This window comes from Propithecus coquereli, unplaced genomic scaffold (assembly GCF_000956105.1).
Source record: "Propithecus coquereli isolate 6110/MARCELLA unplaced genomic scaffold, Pcoq_1.0 Scaffold299, whole genome shotgun sequence".
Taxonomy (NCBI): Eukaryota; Metazoa; Chordata; class Mammalia; order Primates; family Indriidae; genus Propithecus; species Propithecus coquereli.
The window spans coordinates 1,404,575-1,422,402 of record NW_012148607.1 but is presented as its reverse complement, the minus strand read 5'-3'; the positions used below and the strand labels follow the sequence as shown (position 1 = coordinate 1,422,402).

The window sequence follows — 17,828 nt, the reverse complement described above, 5'->3', positions numbered from 1 at the left end:
TTTTTTGAGACAGAGTCTTGCTCTGTTGCCCAGGCTGGAGTGCTGTGGCTTCAGCCTAGCTCACAGCAACCTCAAACTCCTGGGCTCAAGCAATCATCCTGCCTCAGCTTCCCAAGTAGCTGGGACTACAGGCATGTGCCACCATGCCTGGCTAATTTTTTCTATTTTTAGTAGAGACAGGGTCTCGCTCTTGCTTACGCTGGTCTTGAACTCCTGACCTTAAGTGATCCTTCTGCCTCGGCCTCCCAAAGTGCTAGGATTACAGGTGTGAGCCACCGCACCCGGCCATGATAAACCTTTAAATTAGATAGTGTCCTCATATTATAATAAATGAAGGTTTAAAGAAAAAAATTCCAATTTTTTATGGCTCATTAATGGCAGAACTGGAATTTGAATCTAGGTCTAATTCCAGTGCCTGATTTTTCTCAGTATGTAAATACTTGACTCTGGTTTATCATTGTAGATGTGAATAAAGCAATTATTTCCTGAATAATTTAATAAACACTGTTCAAGTGCAATAAACATTTATCAAACATTTATTACGTGTGTGTATGTATACAGTCATGCACACATAATGACGTTTTGGTCAACAATGGACTGCATATACAACAGTGGTCCCATAAGATTATAATGGAGCATATATAGAAACCTGATGCATGGCACTTGATATTGGCATTGCAGATCAAGTAGGGTAAATGATTGATATTCGGTAATGGTGCTGGGACATCTAGGTTTGTATAAGTATACCCTACGATGTTCATACTCTATGATGAAATTGCCTAACGACACATTTCTTTTTTTTTTTTTTTGAGACAGAGTCTCACTCTGTTGCCCTGGCTAGAGTGAGTGCCGTGGCGTCAGCCTAGCTCATAGCAACCTCAAACTCCTGGGCTCAAGCGATCTTCCTGCCTCAGCCTCCCGAGTAGCTGGGACTACAGGCATGTGCCACCAAGCCTGGCTAATTTTTTCTATATATTTTTAGTTGTTCAGATAATTTCTTTCTATTTTTAGTAGAGACGGGGTCTCGCTCTTGCTCAGGCTGGTCTCGAACTCCTGAGCTCAAACAATCCGCCCGCCTCGGCCTCCCAGAGTGCTAGGATTACAGGAGTGAGCCACCACGCCTGGCCACGACACATTTCTTAAAACATATCCCCATTGTTAAGCTATGCGTGACTGTGTATATATGTATAGAATAGAACAGAAGGTCCCCAGGTTGGGAGACACTAAGCACAGCTGAGAGCAAGAGGGATTAAAGAAAAATGAACTAAATATTATGAAATACCCCTGGTAGCCTTTACCCCTACTTGGCTCCTAGAATATTGGCAGTCTTAATTACATTATACTCTCTAGATGGGTATAATATGGGGAATATGATGAACTCAAGAGGAGAAAAGAGATTATTTGATTGCAGACCTTCTCCAATCAAACAATCCAATCAGATCACCCGTAGTGAGGTTCAGAGTTTCCAGTTATTTTAGAGATCTACTCAGAAGTGTGAGCAATAATTAAAGATCATAAACATCCGACCTTGTAATTATATAGACCTAAACAGAAAAAAAGCAACTTGAATGAAATGGAGATAAGAGAGCGAGATGAGAACTTATAAAAATCATTAATCATATCCTTAGAGAGATAAAAGATAATATTGCAGCCATGAACAAAAACAGGAAGCTATAAAAAAGGAAAACGTTCAAGAGAATGTTCCAACACTTGGAAATAAAAACATGATAGAGGCTGGGTGCGGTGGCTCACACCTGTAATCCTAGAACTCTGGGAGGCCAAGGCGGGAGGATTGCTTGAGCTCAGGAGTTCAAGACCAGCCTGAGCAAGAGCAAGACCTCGTCTCTACTATAAATAGAAAGAAATTAGCCAAACAACTGAAAAAAATTAGCCGGGCATGGTGGTGCATGCCTGTAGTCCCAGCTACCCAGGAGGCTGAGGAAGGAGGATCGCTTGAGCCCAGGAGTTTGAGGTTGCTGTGAGCTAGGCTGGCACTCTAGCCCAGGCAAGAGAGTAAGACTCTGTCTCAAAAAAAAACAAAAAAAAACAAAAAAAACAAAACATGATAGAAATAAAGAGAAAACTCAAAATAGTTGATTATGTTGAAATATTTCAGAAACTAGAGCAAATATAGAAAGATGGAAGAGGCCAAGTGTGGTGGCTCACACCTGTAATCCTAGCACTCTGGGAGGCTGAGGCAGGAGGATTGCTTGAGGTCAGGAGTTTGAGACCAGCCTCAGCAAGAGTGAGACCCTGTCTCTACTGAAAATAGAAAGAAACTAGCTGGGCAACTAAAAAAAAAGAAAAAAATTAGCTGGGTGTGGTGGTGCATGCTTGTAGTCCCAACTGCTTGGGAGGCTGAGGCAGGAGGATCCCTTGAGCCCAGGAGTTTGAGGTTGCTGTGAGCTATGATGATGCCACAGGACTCTAGCCCAGGCAACAGAGCAAGAGTGAGACTCTGTCTCCAAAAAAAAAAAAAATAGAAAGATGGAAGAGAGAAAAAAAAATGGAGGATTAGTCCAGGACATCCTCCATCCAAATGATAGGATTCCCAGAAAGAACAGAAAAATATTGGAGGAGAAATAATTAAAGAAAATCTCCCAGAACTGAAGGACAAAAGTTTTCAGATTGAAAGGGCCCATCAAGTGGTTAACTCAATGAATGAAAATAGACCCATACCATGGCAAATTTCTGTGAAAACTTCGAACACTGGAAAGAAAGAGAAGATGCTAAAACTTCCAATAAGAGTGAGAAAAGTGTCACATAAAAGGGATCAGGAATATGAATGACATTAGACTTTTAAAGTGTAACACTGAAAATTAAAAGACAATGGAACATGTCTTAAATTCTGGGGAAAAATTTTCAACCTAGAACTCTATACCCAGCTGAACTATCAATAGTGTGAGGAGGGAATATTTAAAAACATGCAGAGCTTCAACAAATTTACCTCTTATGCAGACTTTCTCAGGATGCTACTGGAGGGAGAGTGCCACCCACCCAAATGAAGGAGTAAATCAAGAAAGAAGAAGATATGGAATCTAAGAAACATGGGATTCAGCTCAGGAAAGAGGCAAAGGAATTCCCAAGAAGATAAAGGGAAATTACTGGAGGACAATCCCAGCAGGGACAAATTGGAACAGATCAGAAGGTTCCTTAAGGGATGGCTCTAAGAAGATGGAGTAGATAGAACATGTACTGTGTTTGAAAGACTTGAGAGGGGAATTCAGACAAAATGGGGGAGAGTTAAGAGGATACCTTACTGATAACTACATAGCAAACTAAGCAAAATAATAATAATTCTAACGAAAACAGGAAGTTATAAGAAATCAAAAGTAACTGTAGTAAACTATATGGCTTAGCTGTGAATGGAATTTCCAAATTCTAATAAGGTAAACACTGAATACTTTTATTGCCTATTGGGAAGATGGAAGGTGGGAAAGGCATGCGTATGGCAGAGGAGTGGGGAGTGGGATGAAAGTTAAATCCTTAACCTTCTGTAGTGTGGGAAGTCAATAGAAAAATGCCTAAAACTTAAATATCAAGAAGTAGCAATGTAAGAATGTCATTTGGAGATTAGGAGGTAGATACCAAAATAAACAGCTAAAAAAATAATAATAGTTGTCTCTCAGAAGTGGGATTTAGGACTAGGATGGGGGAACTGCTCATGTTCATAATCTTGTAGAACTATTTGTCTCTTTAATCTGTGTGCATCTGTTACTTTTATTAAACATAAAACTAAAACTAATTTTAAAAACTCGTTCGTGGTGGGACTTTGGGTTCCCAGGGAAGCGTGCTAGAGGTGAAGCTAGAGAGATGGGCAAGAGCCGTATTGTGACAGGCTTTTGAATGCCCACCGCTAAAGGGTATAGATTTCATTCTCTAACAGCAGGGCAGAGTTCCTGGTGGTCTAGTGGTTAGAATTCCATGCTCTCTAAGAGAAGTACAAAGCCCCTAAAGGCTCTTGAGCAGGGGAGGGACAGGTTCAGACTTGTGCTTGGAGAAGGGAACTCAGTGCATCTGAGCTAGAAGGGACCCTGGAGATTACCCAGTAAGTCAAACTAATACTTCCAGTGTGTGGTGGCGGGAAGCCCTGAATGCCCAGCCAGTGGGATTCTGAGCCTTCTAAGTTCTGGCCAATCCTTCCCTCTCTCAGCAGCTGCTACTGAAACACTGAAGGAACTAGGGAACCAGGTTAGGTCCCTCATTATTCCCCAGATCCTGCCTCCTTTTGGCCCAATCAATACCCTATCTGGCTATTCTTTGGCTGTTTCGAAGACTTTCTGGTGAATCTGGATGGGTTCAATAGTTAATACCCTAAATAGGAAATTCAAAGCTCAATGGGATTAGATTTTAATACTTAACATTTACTGAGACCTTACTCTGTGCCAGGCACTGTGCTGAATACTTAATAGAGAGCATTTTAAAATCCTCACAGCCACTCTGTGAGGTAAGTGATTTAGCCCTGTTTTATAAACAAGGTAACTGAGGCTGAAAGAAGAAAGCTGCCCGTAGTCATATAGCTAATCAGTGGTAGAGCTGACATTTGACACAGCTGTCTGTCTACTTCTAAAGCCTACACTCCAAACCATTATCTTTCTGTGCTTCTTGAAAGCAAAGCATAGTTTATTGGACCACAAGGTCGGGGATTCTGGAAAACACTGGGGAAACCCACGACCTGGAACCCTGGGACTAATTCCTTCTCCCACTCCCCCAGGCTTACCTGCGAGCCATCGATGTGAAGATCCTGCAGCAGCTGGTGACCTTGAATGAGGGCATCGAGGCCGTGCGCTGGCTGTTGGAGGAGCGGGGGACGTTGACCAGCCATTGCAGCAGCCTCACCAGCAGCCAGTATAGCCTGACAGGCGGGAGCCCCGGCCGCTCAAGGCGAGGCAGCTGGGACAGCCTGCCAGACACCAGCTGCACTGACCGGCTGGACAGTGTCTCTCTTGGCAGCTTTCTGGACACGGTGGTCCCCAGTGAGCTGGATGAACAGGCCCCCCCTGGGGCTCCCCGTCCTGAGATGGACTGGGCAAAGGCTATACCTGGTGGGGAGAGGGGCAGGACTGAGGTGGACCTGACGGCCACCAGGCTAGGGAGCTTGAGGGCCGTGTGGAAGCCCCCAGGGGAGGGGCTCCAAGGTGGACCACCTGAGTCACCAGAGGACGAGAGTGCCAAGCTGGGCTTCGAGGCCCACTGGTACTGGGAGCCGTGCCAGGACGATGTGACCTTCTTGTAACAACTTTCCCACCCTTTTGTATTCCTGTGGCTCTTTCATCTCTTGGCCCTTGTCTCCCCCAAAATTTATGCTCCCTCAATCTGGGACTGGGAAGAAGCTGCACTGAAATTAGTTACCATGGAAACCTGGCCGATCACCCTCTGGTCCCTAGGGAATCTCAGCCTTTATCCCTCAATTATTGAGTCCCTGGAGCTATTTCCATAGAGATATTGACTCTAGAAGATTGGCCTATGCTCCTAGTGTGATGGTAGCTCCCCCCGCTAGGTAACAATTAAGGAATTTAGGACCCCTCAGGAGATCACTGATGAAGAGATGGGAGTGTAATTACCTCACCCAAAGTCTAGGAACCTTGGCTCACCGCTCTTGGCCAAGACGGAAGATTGATGAGGAACATGGACATTCAGGGCCAACCCTCCATGGATTGGCCCTCCCAGAAGCCTTTGGGGTTGGTGGACCTACCCCTTCCAATGTGCTGAGTGATGTCATTTCCGGCGAGGACGGCCCTAGCCCTTCCTCTGTACCCTTCCTTGGATGGTGATAGGTCAGTAGGGAAGTGTCTGAGCCCCTGCTGCTAAGTGAGATTGTATCATTTATTGTCCAAACCATTACTTCTAGTGAGTGGGAACACATCACCCCTCCTGGCAGGAAAGTTTCTCACTGTCAGATACTTGTGCTGCTTTTCAGAAGGTTCTTACTTTTTAAAGGGCATATTCTCATTTAATCCTAGGAGATCTCACTTCCTCTGTGTCTGGTACCAGCACTCCTGTCCCCATGGTGTTAGGGAAAGAAACTGTCAGGGGCCTCCACTTAGGGCTCTCAGGTCTGTTTGGCCACCCTGCCTTGCCCTGCACCTGGGCTGCCCCCATTCCTGTGCTCTGGCTCCATGTCTGCCTGCCAGCAGGCGCAGCCTCTGTGTCTCCACACCTTCTCAGTTTCCTCTTTGGGCCTCAGGCCTTTTATATGTAGATGAGTCTTGGCCTACTCTCCCCACTGTTGATGGGAGCCAGGGAGGGAGAAGCTCTGGGTGTCAGAGCTCTGGGGTATACCAGAATCTTGGATGGGGGCAGTGTCTTCTCTGACTTCGTGACTACCCCTCCCCCATGCTGTCACCGGCCTTCCACCATTTGGTCACAAGGATGCCTGCCTGAGGTTGGGATACAAGGAATCCCCTTGTCTGGGCTACAATGTGGGGGCGTGGCAGGGAAAGACAAAGGCTCTTTGGTCTCTGGGTCCCATCCTGGGAAGGGGGAGGGAACAGGGGAAAAGCCTGTTTCCTTCCTTCTTAGAGCAAGCCCTTGACTCCTGGGACCTGAGGAGGGAGCAGGGGATTGGCTCTGGGCCTGGGTCCCAGACCCTAGTGAATTACATCAGGAGAGCTGCCAACCTGGGGCTCATAGAGGGGACATGTCCAGAGCAGGGGACAAGGGCTGTGGCTAATGTCAGGGAATGAATTCTTGGAAATTAATCCTTTGAACCCAGGTAATTGCTCCGTAAGTTAGTCCTTGTCATTCCTGGGCCCTGAAACTAGATTACTGGAGGGAAAAAAGGAGGAAAAAGGATGTCAGATGATCTTTGGCTGTTCACTGTGTCCTCCTGCATTGTTGGAGTCTTCCCCAAATCCTGGAATAACTCTTGCTATTCCCCTACTTTTCATTCTATGTTGGGGAAGGGAAGGAATCCAATTGATCATTTCTACTTCCCCTAAACTTCTCAAGTCTTGTTTTGCAACTCTGTCCTTCTGGAGCAATACACGCAGTCATGGCCCCACTCTAAAGACCCTCTTTTCCCCTCCCATCCCCTCAAAAGATTGAAATCTCCAAAGTATTTTCTCAGCCTCTTCTATGCTGCCCACAAGACTCGTACTTACCACTTCTCATGGTCTTGGAGCTCCTGACTTCCCCTCAGACTGGGAATTTGAATACCCTATTCCAATCCCTACTGTTGCCATTTTGTGGTGTGCCCTTGGGTAACCACCCTTCCTCTTGGAAACCATCGTATAGTATTCCTATTTGAGGCTCACTTTTTCTTTTTTTAGAGATGGGGTCTTGCTGTGTTGCCCAGTTTGGAGTACAGTGGCACTCCTGGGCTCAAGTGATCCTCCCACCTCAGCCTCCTGAGGAGCTGGGACCAGAAGTGTGTACCACCGTGCCAGCTGCTCACTTTCTCATTTACTCTACAAACTTCTGAGCTGAAGAGGTTGCCCGCCCCCTTGTGGCCATTGTGCACCATTGCCGGGGTTGCTGAGTGGAACCTCCAAACTCCGATAATATATATAGCCTTTCAGAAGATCAACCCCCTCAGTGCACAGACAGGCTAGTGAGACAGGCCTAGAAAGGGCATAGCCTTGCCTAGTGTCACGCATTAGAAATCTGTGGCAATGCCCGGGTTAAAGAACTCAGATTGCCTGCCTACACGCCCACAGCATTACTTGGCGAGACTGTTCCCAGCCAACACCACCAAAGCCCAAAGGGACCGAAAGCAATTTTCCCCCGTTATAATGTTTGAGTTCTCAGCCCTCCCTAAAGAGGCAGATCAGTCTTTAGAAAAAGAGCTGCAGGCTCTGAGGAAAGAGAACCCTGGGCCTGGACTGGGTGTAGAGTGCATAGTCTACCCTGCAGATATGAGGAAAATCAATCCTGGACCAACCATTTTTTCTGGGAAGGAGGGGTAGTAGGTCTAGACATCAAGGGGGCAGAGCTCAGCATTTCAGACCTGGAGGTTAGCAGTGGAAGTGGCGTTGGGGAACTGTGAAATTAGGAAATTCAGATCTTGCAGAGGTGGCAGGGGTGGGGGCTCCATGGGTCAGTGAATTACAGGTCAGTTTAGGTACCTGAGAGTGTTGAGGGGCTAGAGAGGTGGGGTGAGTGAGGCTGCCTGGGTAATCCAGGTGGGTCTGGGCATCCTGTCTGAGTACCTTAGGCTCCAGTTCACTACTAGAAAAACCCAGTAAACCCTCATCCTTGGGCCCTCCCACCTGGCTCTAGATTGGCTGATTGGGGCTCACTTCTCCTATTAGCTTAGTTATAGGAAGGGGCTCAAAGAAGGAGAAGGGATAAAAAGGGAGAGATGCAGAGAGACAAGAGAGAGTGAGATGAAAACAGGATGTAGAAAACATGATCAGAGAGAGCACACTGCCCTTCAGGTGCGCTGGGGGCTTTTGTCAGGGCTCAGGGTGAAGGCAGAGATGAGGCTGCTCGTGGCAGCTACAGAAGCAGTGCCTGGGAGGGTAAAGGGTGGTACTGGCTGGGATGGGCCCATCAGGGGGACACAAGTCATGGGAGTGGGTAGGTCTAAGGGCCTGCATTGAGGATGGGGGCAGTGAAGTTGAGCACTGAACTAACTGGAAGCTCAGTGGCAGGTTCAGTGAGAAATGCTTGAGTGTTGTAGTGGACACAGCTCATTGTGTGTACGGTGCCAGGCATGCCCTGGGTGTTCACTGACTCCTGTTCAATGCATGGAGTCACCCACGAGGAGATGTGACCTAAAAAAAGTTGGTCATTTATATTTTAATTAGGTAATTTAAAACATTTTTAATTCTTAGCAATCCCATAAACAATGCATTGTTAACAATGTATTGTCAGGTAATGAGTGAGCTCAGTTTGACTACCGGGGCTTCCAGGAGGTCTTCTCTGATTCACCCCCCACCCCACATACTCAGACCATACTTTGCTAGTAGAACAGGTTAGTGAGTCCTGCCCAGCAACAGGGGCAAGGTATTAGTTTCCTATTGCTGCTATAACAAATAACCACAAATTTAGTATCTTACAGTTCAGGAGGTCAGAAGTCCAAAATCAGTTTCACTGGACTAGTCAAAATGTTGGCAGGCCTCATTCCTTCTGGAGGATCTAAGGGAGAATTTGTTTCTTTGCCTTTTCCAGCTTCTAGAAGCTGCTTGCATTGTTTGGTTCATGGCTCTTTCCTTCATCTTCAAAGCCAGCAGCATAATATCTTCTCTCTGACCTCTGCCTCCATCCCTACATCTCTCTAATTCTCCTGTCTCTCTTGTAAGGATTACATGGGGTTCACTGGGATAATCCATGATCATCTCCCCATCTTAAGATCCTTGATTTAATCATATCTTCAAAGTCCCTTTTGCCATTTAAGATAAAATATTCACAGGTTAAGCTGGGCACAGTGCCATGTGCCTGTACTCCCAGAGGTGGAGGCAGGAGGATGGCTTGAGCTCAGGAGTTCAAGGCCAGCCTGGCAATGTAGTGAGACCCCATCTCTCTATAAAAAAAATTCACAGCTTCTGGAGATTAGGAAGTGGACATCTTTGGGGATAGGGCTATTATTTAGCTTGCCACAGGCAGGGATGGAGGGTGGGCAGGATGCACCCAGGCCCAGAATGAACCTCTGTGCTTTGTCCAGCCTCCCTCACCCTGGAGTGAGAGGTAGTGCCAAGGGGGAGGTGGCAGGTCCAGGTTCCACGTCTGGAGAATAGCAAGCATCTCCTGCACCAGCCATCACCACCAGGGAGAGCTGAAGGTGAAGATCAAGCCTGGGAGAAATTCTCAGTTTAGGAAGCTTTTTAGGCTTGAGACCCTCCTGGTGACCATGGTGGAGGATTCCAGCCGGCTCTGTCCTCAGCACCGCATCCTCTCTGGGACCATTCTGTGCTCAAGGCTGAAGATAATTACACTCCTGGTGAACTAGCCTGGGTTCTCTCTGGAAAGGGTCGATTAGTTGTCTTCTCTTTAAATTACTGTTTTTATTTCTTAATAGTTAAACCATGCTGCTCAGAGCATAGTGAATTCTCATCACCAGTTGACACTAGTCCCCTTCCTTGTTTTATTTCCTTCTTTTGATGCCTGATCCCTATTCTCACTCCTCTCCCTGACATAGGCACACATTCAAATGTGTCATGATGTGTTTGGATGTGTATCTTTGAAAATATATGTAATTATGTGCTTATGTGTTTTAATATATATAGATGGTATACTTTCACGGTAAGCTAACTTCTGTAATGAATTGCCTCCCTATTTCAGTGATTTAAAACAATAAAGATTTATTTTTCACTTATTCCGTGGAGCACAGATGTTCCTGGCTGGACAGTGTTCCACTTCAGGTCCCAGGCTCCTTCTATTGTCAGGTGGTGATAGCCTCATCCCTGTGTCATAGTTTCCTGTCAACTTTTTAACTACTTGTTTTACTATCTACTGATGATCATTTTATGAATTATTTATAACTAGCGATGACAAAATGGTGATTTTTCTAAGGCTATTAATTTTTCTTCATTTATTAGTTCTAATTCTGCACAGAAAAACTTTTTCACATTCTCTGGGACCATTTGGTTACCCTGAAATAAAGTTCATACCAGAATGGCAAGATAAATGCTTGAATCTCTTCCTTTACTTACCATTTTCTAAGTAGTTGGTATCGTAGCAACTTCTAATGGTGTTCAACGGTTTGGTTTTGTTTCACTCTCTTTTTAAATTATTGTCATGAATCTGTAGTTCTTATATATTTAATGTCTTTTTAATAATTTGCAGTTATTTTTTGCTTTATATAATATAAAATATTAAGCATTTACAAAAGTAGTGTAATGAACTCCCAGGTACCTATCACCCAGCTTTGATACTTATCAACTCTTGGCCAGTCTTGTTTTATTTATTCTCTCAATTACTCCCAACTAACCAAGATTATTTTCAAGCAAAACCAGATATCATACCAATTGATCTGTAAATGTTTTAGTATGTATCTATAAAGGAGAAGGACTTTTATTGCCATTATTGTACCTAAAAATTTAATAATTTCTCAATATAATATAGCCGATGTTTAATTTTCCAATAAACTTCTTTAAAAAGTTTTTTTAATTGTATTCTTTTTAACTGACAAATAATTGTACCTATTCACGGGGTACATAGTGATGTTTCCATACATATAATGTAAGCGATCAGGTCGGGGTAATTGGTGTAGGTATCGTTTCTTTTTTTGTTGTTGTTAGAGACAGGGTCTCTCTCTGTTGCCCAGGCTGGAGTGCAATGGCTCAATCATAGCTCACTGCAACCTTGAATGCCTTGGCTCAGGCGATCCTCCCACCTCAATCTCCCAAGTAGCTCGTGGTACAGGCACCTCGGCCCAGCTCATTTTTCTATTTTTTTTTTTTTTTTTTCTTTTTAGTAGATTGGCTGGCTCGAGCTCCTGACCTCAAGTGATCCTCCCACGTCGGCCTCCCAGAAACCTAGGATTACAGGCCTGGCCTGTAGTTTTAGTTTTAGCCTTTTAAAAGCAATTGATGTGTCTTCAAGTCTCTTTATAAAGTTCTGTTTTCATCCTTTTCTTAATTCCGTACAATTTATTTGTTGAATATTCTGGGCCATTTTGAGACAGGGAACTGGCAGGTACTGCTTTGAGTATGACATTGCACAGATGATGTCTTGGGCCTTGCTTTGGGCATTGCTGCAGACATTGCCTAATGGAGTCAGGAGGTCTCCAAAGTTTCAAGTTGCCCTGATCAAAACAGGATGGAAACAGAGCAAGTTCCAACCAGTTAGAACCAAGATGGTGGAGAAACACCACCCCTACCATGAATATTCCTCCCCTTGTTTAGCCCGTTGCTTAAATAGAAAGGCAACAAGAACAAGGAAGCTGGTTTTCCTCTACATAACTCTGCTCCTCCTCTGCAAGAGGCTGGTTCTCCTCTGCAGGGGGAGCCAGCCTCTACTCTGTGGAGTAGACTTTCTATAGTTTCTGCAGGGGGCTGATTCTCTTCTTGCAGGGAGAACTTGTCTCTGCTCTGTCTGTGGAGTAGACTTTAACTTTCTTTTATTTATTTATTTTTTTTTAGACAGAGTGTCACGGTGTCACTCTAACACCCTGGGTAGAGTACAGTGGTGTCATCATATCTCACTGCAGCCTCAAACTCCCGGGCTCAAGCAATCCTCCTGCCTCAGCCTCCCAAGTAGCTGGGACTACAGGCGCACACCGCTGAGCCCAGCTAATTTTTCTGTTTTTAGTAGAGACGGAGGTCTCACTCTTGTTCAGGCTGGTCTCCAACTCCTGAGCTCAAGAAGTCTGCCCAGTCTGCCCACCTCAGCCTCCCAGAGTGCTAGGATTACAGGTGTGAACCACTATGTCTGGCCAGACTTTCTAACTTTCTATAGTTTCTGAATAAATCTCGCTTTCATTTTATTTTGTTGGCTCACTCATGAATTCTTTCTTGCTTGAAGCCAACAACCCACTTGGACTTCAAGTGGCTCCCAGCATTGGGAGTCACTTTCCTATGTCAATTTGACTTACAGAGTTTACTACAGTATGGATTTTGCTGATTATATACTCATGATGCAGTTCTAAATTTCCTGTTTGCTCAGTATTTCCTATGAATTGGTAGCTGGAGCCAGAGGCTGAATCAGACTCAGATTTGATTCCCTTGGCAAGACTATAGGAGGCATGTATATCTAGTTGTTTCTATGCTTGTGATTTTTTCCCAAGTGTTGCCTGTATCTGTTAATTCGTCAGGGATTGCAAAATGGTGCCCTTATTTCTATAATTTCATTTTATTGATTAGTTGAAATATAAAGAGAAATTTCCTCTCATCTACTATTTGTTTCCTGAGTGGTATAATTCACATAGGAAAGCCAGAGTAAATGTTTGATTCATTCTTTTTCCACCAGTTTTCAAGATAATGCATTGAATCCCTATCGTCTTCCAAAGTTGACCACTTAAAAAATATTATGAATTTATGGGTTTATATACATTTGATGGGTTTCAATTCATTGGAAATATTATCATTATTAAGTGCCAACTGCCTCAACTTTGGCCAGTGGAGTCTCATCAAATTGGCTGCTGTGGACTCCATTGATTAGAGGTGTAATATAAAAGAAGAAAGAAAGAAAAAACAAAAAAGACAAAGTTGGCTCCTGAATTCTTTCTTCTCTAGCTCCTTTCTTCCATACCAAGAATCCTAGTTTTCAAGGACATAGGAGATGATAGAATTAGAATATTCCATAATTGGTCATTTCTTTTATTTTATATTATAAGCACTCTTAGAATAACGATATTAACACTACCACCAATATGATCACTGAAAACATTTAAAAAGTATTTTGCTAAGGCACTTCTCATTCTCCACCTCATTAAAATTTTTTTATAGTAAATCTACATTGTCGGGGCACATATTACATCACTATATACTATACTTGCTCCCTCTTAGCCTTACATAGTTTTAGTTCTACAAGTAACCTTGTATAATATTTCATACTCACCTCTAGTCCTTCAGTCATTCTACTTATTTTGGTTGGCGGAAGCTCATGCTCTCCTGGATTCCTAAGAAAGGGGCTTGGGAACAGTATTCCCTGAGATCTTGCATGTTGGTAAGTTTGTGCCCTTTTTACTTACATTGTCTGTGTTTCTAGTTTCACACTTTCCTTTTTTTTTTTTGAGACAGAGTCTCGCTTTGTTGCCCGGGCTAGAGTGAGTGCCATGGCGTCAGCCTAGCTCACAGCAACCTCAAACTCCTGGGCTCAAGCGATCCTCCTGCCTCAGCCTCCCGAGTAGCTGGGACTACAGGCATGCACCACCATGCCCGGCTAATTTTTTTTAGTTGTCCAGATCATTTCTTTCTATTTTTTTTTAGAAGAGACGGGGGGTCTCGCTCTTGCTCAGACTGGTCTCGAACTCCTGACCTTGAGTGATCCACGCTCCTCAGCCTCCCACAGTGCTAGGATTACAGGCGTGAGCTACTGCGCCTGGCCAAGAACCAACTTTTGAGTTAGGCATCGTGGCATGTGCTTGTAGTTCCAGCTACTCAGGAGGCTGAGATGAGAGGATTGCTTGAACCCATGAATTGGAGTCCAGCCTGCCAACATAGCAAGATTTCATCTCTATTTAAAAATAGAAATAAAAAAGAATCAACTTTCCAGCTCTGTTAATTTTCTCATTGTCTCTTTTCTATTTCACTGAATTTTTATTATTTCATTGAATTTTATTCAATCTTTACTATTTATTATTTCCTCCCTTCTACTTTGAGTTTCATTTGCTCAGCTTTCTCTAGCTTCTTAAGGTGGAAACTTAGATCATTGATTTTAAGCCTCTATTCTCTTATAATATAAGCTATAAATTTCTCTCTAAGCACTGCTTTATCTATATCCCATATATTTTTACTATGTTGAATTTTATTATTGTTCAGTTTAAAATGTCTTAGAATTTCCTTTGGTATTTCTTCTTTGTTCCATGGGTTAATTAGAAGTATATTGTTCAACTACCAAATATTTGGGGATTTCTAGAGAACTTATTGATTTCTCATTTAATTTCAGAGAATATATTCTTTTTAATTTGTGTTTATTTTTGATTTTGACATAGAACTATGGTTCAAAATTTTTCAGAGAATATATTCTTAAGCTGTTAATGTTTTAAAATTTACTGAGACTTGTTTTATGGCCTAGAATATGGCCTACCTGGATGAATGGTCTGTATCACCTTGATATCCAGTTTTAATGAAATTCCTATCAAAATCCTAGAGAGACTTTTTTGTAAATATAAACAAGATTATTCTCAAATTTATATGTAAGGGCGAAAAAACTAGAATAGCTAAAATAACTTTCAAAAAGAACAATAAGGCTGGGTGCACAGGCTTGTGCCTGTAATCCTAGCATTCTGGGAGGCAAGAGGATAACCTGAGTTCAGGAGTTTGAATTCAGCCTGAACAACAGCAAGACCCCATCTTTACAAAAAATAGAAAAATTAGCCAGGTGTGGTGGCACACACCTATAGTCTCAGCTACTTGGGAGACTAAGGAAGGAGAATCATTTGAGCCCAAGAATTTGAGGTTGCAGTGAGCTATGATGATGCCACTGCACTCTAGCTGGGGTGACAGAGTATGACTTTGTCTCAAAAAACAGAAAAAGAAAATGAAAGGAATCAGTCTACCCAATTTCAAGACATTATATACCAACAGTAATCAAGCGGTATCAGTGGAATATTAGACACAAAGATCAATGGAACAGAATAGAGATCCTACCTAGAAATATAACCACACAAATATGCCCAGTTGATTTCTGACAAGGGTGCAAAAGCAAGTCAATGGAGGAAAGATAGCCTTTCCAACAAACAGGGCTGGCGGGAATGCAAAATATATATATATATATATATATATATATATATAGCTACTCTGGGAAACAATTTGATTTCTTAAAATATAACATGTAACTACCATAGAACCCAGCAATTGCACTGCTGGCATTCATCCTAGAGAAATGAAGATTTATGTTCCCATAAAAATCTTCACATGGATATTCATAGCAGTTTTATTCATAATAGGCAACACCGCAAACAACCTAGATGTCCTTCAACAGGTGAATGGTTAAATAAACTGAGGTACATCTATACCACAGAATATTACTCAGCAATACAAAGGGACGTAATGATACACAATAATCTAGATGAACGTCTGGGGAATTATGCTGAGTGAAAAAAGCCAACTTAAAAAAGTTATATACTATATGATTCCATTTATATAACTCTTTTTTTTTTTCTTTTTTGAGACAAGGTGTCTTCCTCTGTCATCCAAGCTGGCGTATAGTGGCACAATCATAGCTCATTGTACCTTGAACTCCTGGGTTCCTCAAATTCCTCCAGAGATCCTCCTGCCTCAGCCTCCCTATTAGGTGGGACTATCGGCTAATGTCACTACACCTGGCTAATTTTAAAATTTTTTAGTAGAGACAGAGTCTGGCTATGTTGCTCAGGCTTGTTTCAGATGCCTGGCCTCAAGTGATCCTCCCACCTTGGCCTCCTAAAGCACTGGTATTACAGGTATGAGCCATCATGCTCAGCCCTATGTAACATTATTATTATTCTTATTAGAAACAGGGTCTTGCTCTGTTGCCAGGGCTGCAGTGCAGCGGCATCATCACAGCTCACTGCAACCTCAAACTCCTGGGCTCAAGTGATCCTCCTGCTTTTGGCCACCCAAAGAGCTAAGATTACAGGCCTGAGCCACTGCACCCAGCCAACATTCTTAAAATGACAAAACTATGGAAATGGAAAAAAGATTGATTGCTAAGGGATAAAGAAGCTGTAGAGGTGGCTTAGCTATAACAGGGTAACATGAGGAATCCTTGTGGTGATGGAAATGTTTGCCTCTTGACTGTATTATTGTCATTACCCTGGTAGTAATATTGCACTATAGTTTTGCAAGATGTACCTAGGTAAAGGATACATAGGATCTCTCTGTATTATTTCTTACAACTGCATATGAATTAAAATATTTAGAGAGTAAGTAAAAAATTATTTTCCTCCACCCACCAAATAATAGCTATCATCAAAGGCAGATTTACTATGAAGCTAAGGGTAAGCGTCAGAGGTCACCTGCACAGGCCCTGGGAGTGCTGGAAGTTACTGGGGATGGGGATTTGTAATCAGTGTTCTAACTGGAGAGAAGCAAGATTGCAATGGGAAACATTTCTATAAAGCATTCCTGATAAACTGCCTAAAAAGGTTTTAGAAGAAAAGACTTAAAACTCCAAAAATCCATAATTGAGTGTGTTGTGGTTTTTTTTCTCATCCTAAATAAATATCTATATATGTACCTAATTTTAGAGGGTCTCAACAAGTACTTACAAAAGCTTCAGGCTCCACAAAACCCCAGGCTTTACCCCTCCCTATCCTTGGTGGATAAGAACAAGGACTTTGAAGCCTGATTTTGCCTAAATTCAAATCCTGGCTATACTCAGTAGGTATGTAACCTGTGACAAGTTCCTAGCCTCTCTGAGCCTGTTTCCTCACTTATAACATGGGGACAATAATAAACCTACTTCACAGTTGTGGACATTAAATGAATTATTATATCTAAGAAGCTTATGCCTGGTGGTAAATGCTATGTGTATACCCTTATCATTATTAGTGAGACCTAGGTTGTGTATGGCACTGTGTCTAATACACATTAATTTACTTAATTCTCAGAATAACCCTGTGGGGGAGGTACTAGTATAATGTCATTTTAGATACGAAGAAACTGAAATTTTGAGATACTGGGTGATTAAAAACCACGCTTCCACCAACGGCATTTGGCCTAGGAAAAGAGGGCAGCTTCTTTCAAGACAACTCAGACCGTGAAAGTCACGTACTCTCAGGGATCCCACTGCCCGAGCCCACTACGTGGCAGTCAGGGTCGAATGCCTCTCCCCACCCTCCGGGTGAGTGAGGCCTCACTTGAACCTGAGACCTTCCGCTCCAGGTCCAGCACCACGGAAGGTGCGATTCGCTCTGAAGCCCGACCAAACTCGCCGAAATGTGCTGCCTTTCATAATTCTCAGCCGTCTACAAATGGGGGCCGGTGGTAACTCCTCCGCGGTGCAGTCCAGTGCAAATCGTCCCTTCAGTTTCTGCTGGGCTAGCTCACAGGCCTGGAACAAAGGCCCAGGGACCAGAACAGAACTCCAACCCGCAGGCACTAATTCTGCTCCACCCGGCTCGGCCCTCCCAGCACGGTTCTGCAGGCCTCGCCCTTCCACGAAAGTCGCATCTCCTAGAAAGTCGGTTCGTTTCTCCAGCGCTAGAGCCCGGACCCCTCATTGGGCTCAGCACTAGGCCCTCCCCTTCCGGGGTCTCGAGCGCCGAACTCATCGAACGTAGCCAATGGGTGATGGAG

General features: G+C 43.5%; 1 protein-coding gene across 1 annotated transcript in view; it reads left to right on the top strand.

Moving 5' to 3' along the window:
* Positions 1-5,345, top strand: part of LURAP1 (leucine rich adaptor protein 1) — an 11,671-nt gene extending 6,326 nt beyond the window's left edge. Inside the window, exon 2 of the mRNA XM_012648957.1 lies at positions 4,715-5,345. Coding sequence (XP_012504411.1) covers positions 4,715-5,236 — 522 coding nt within the window. The 3' untranslated portion in view covers positions 5,237-5,345. The remainder of the gene's footprint in view (positions 1-4,714) is intronic.
* Positions 5,346-17,828: the final 12,483 nt, after the last annotated feature.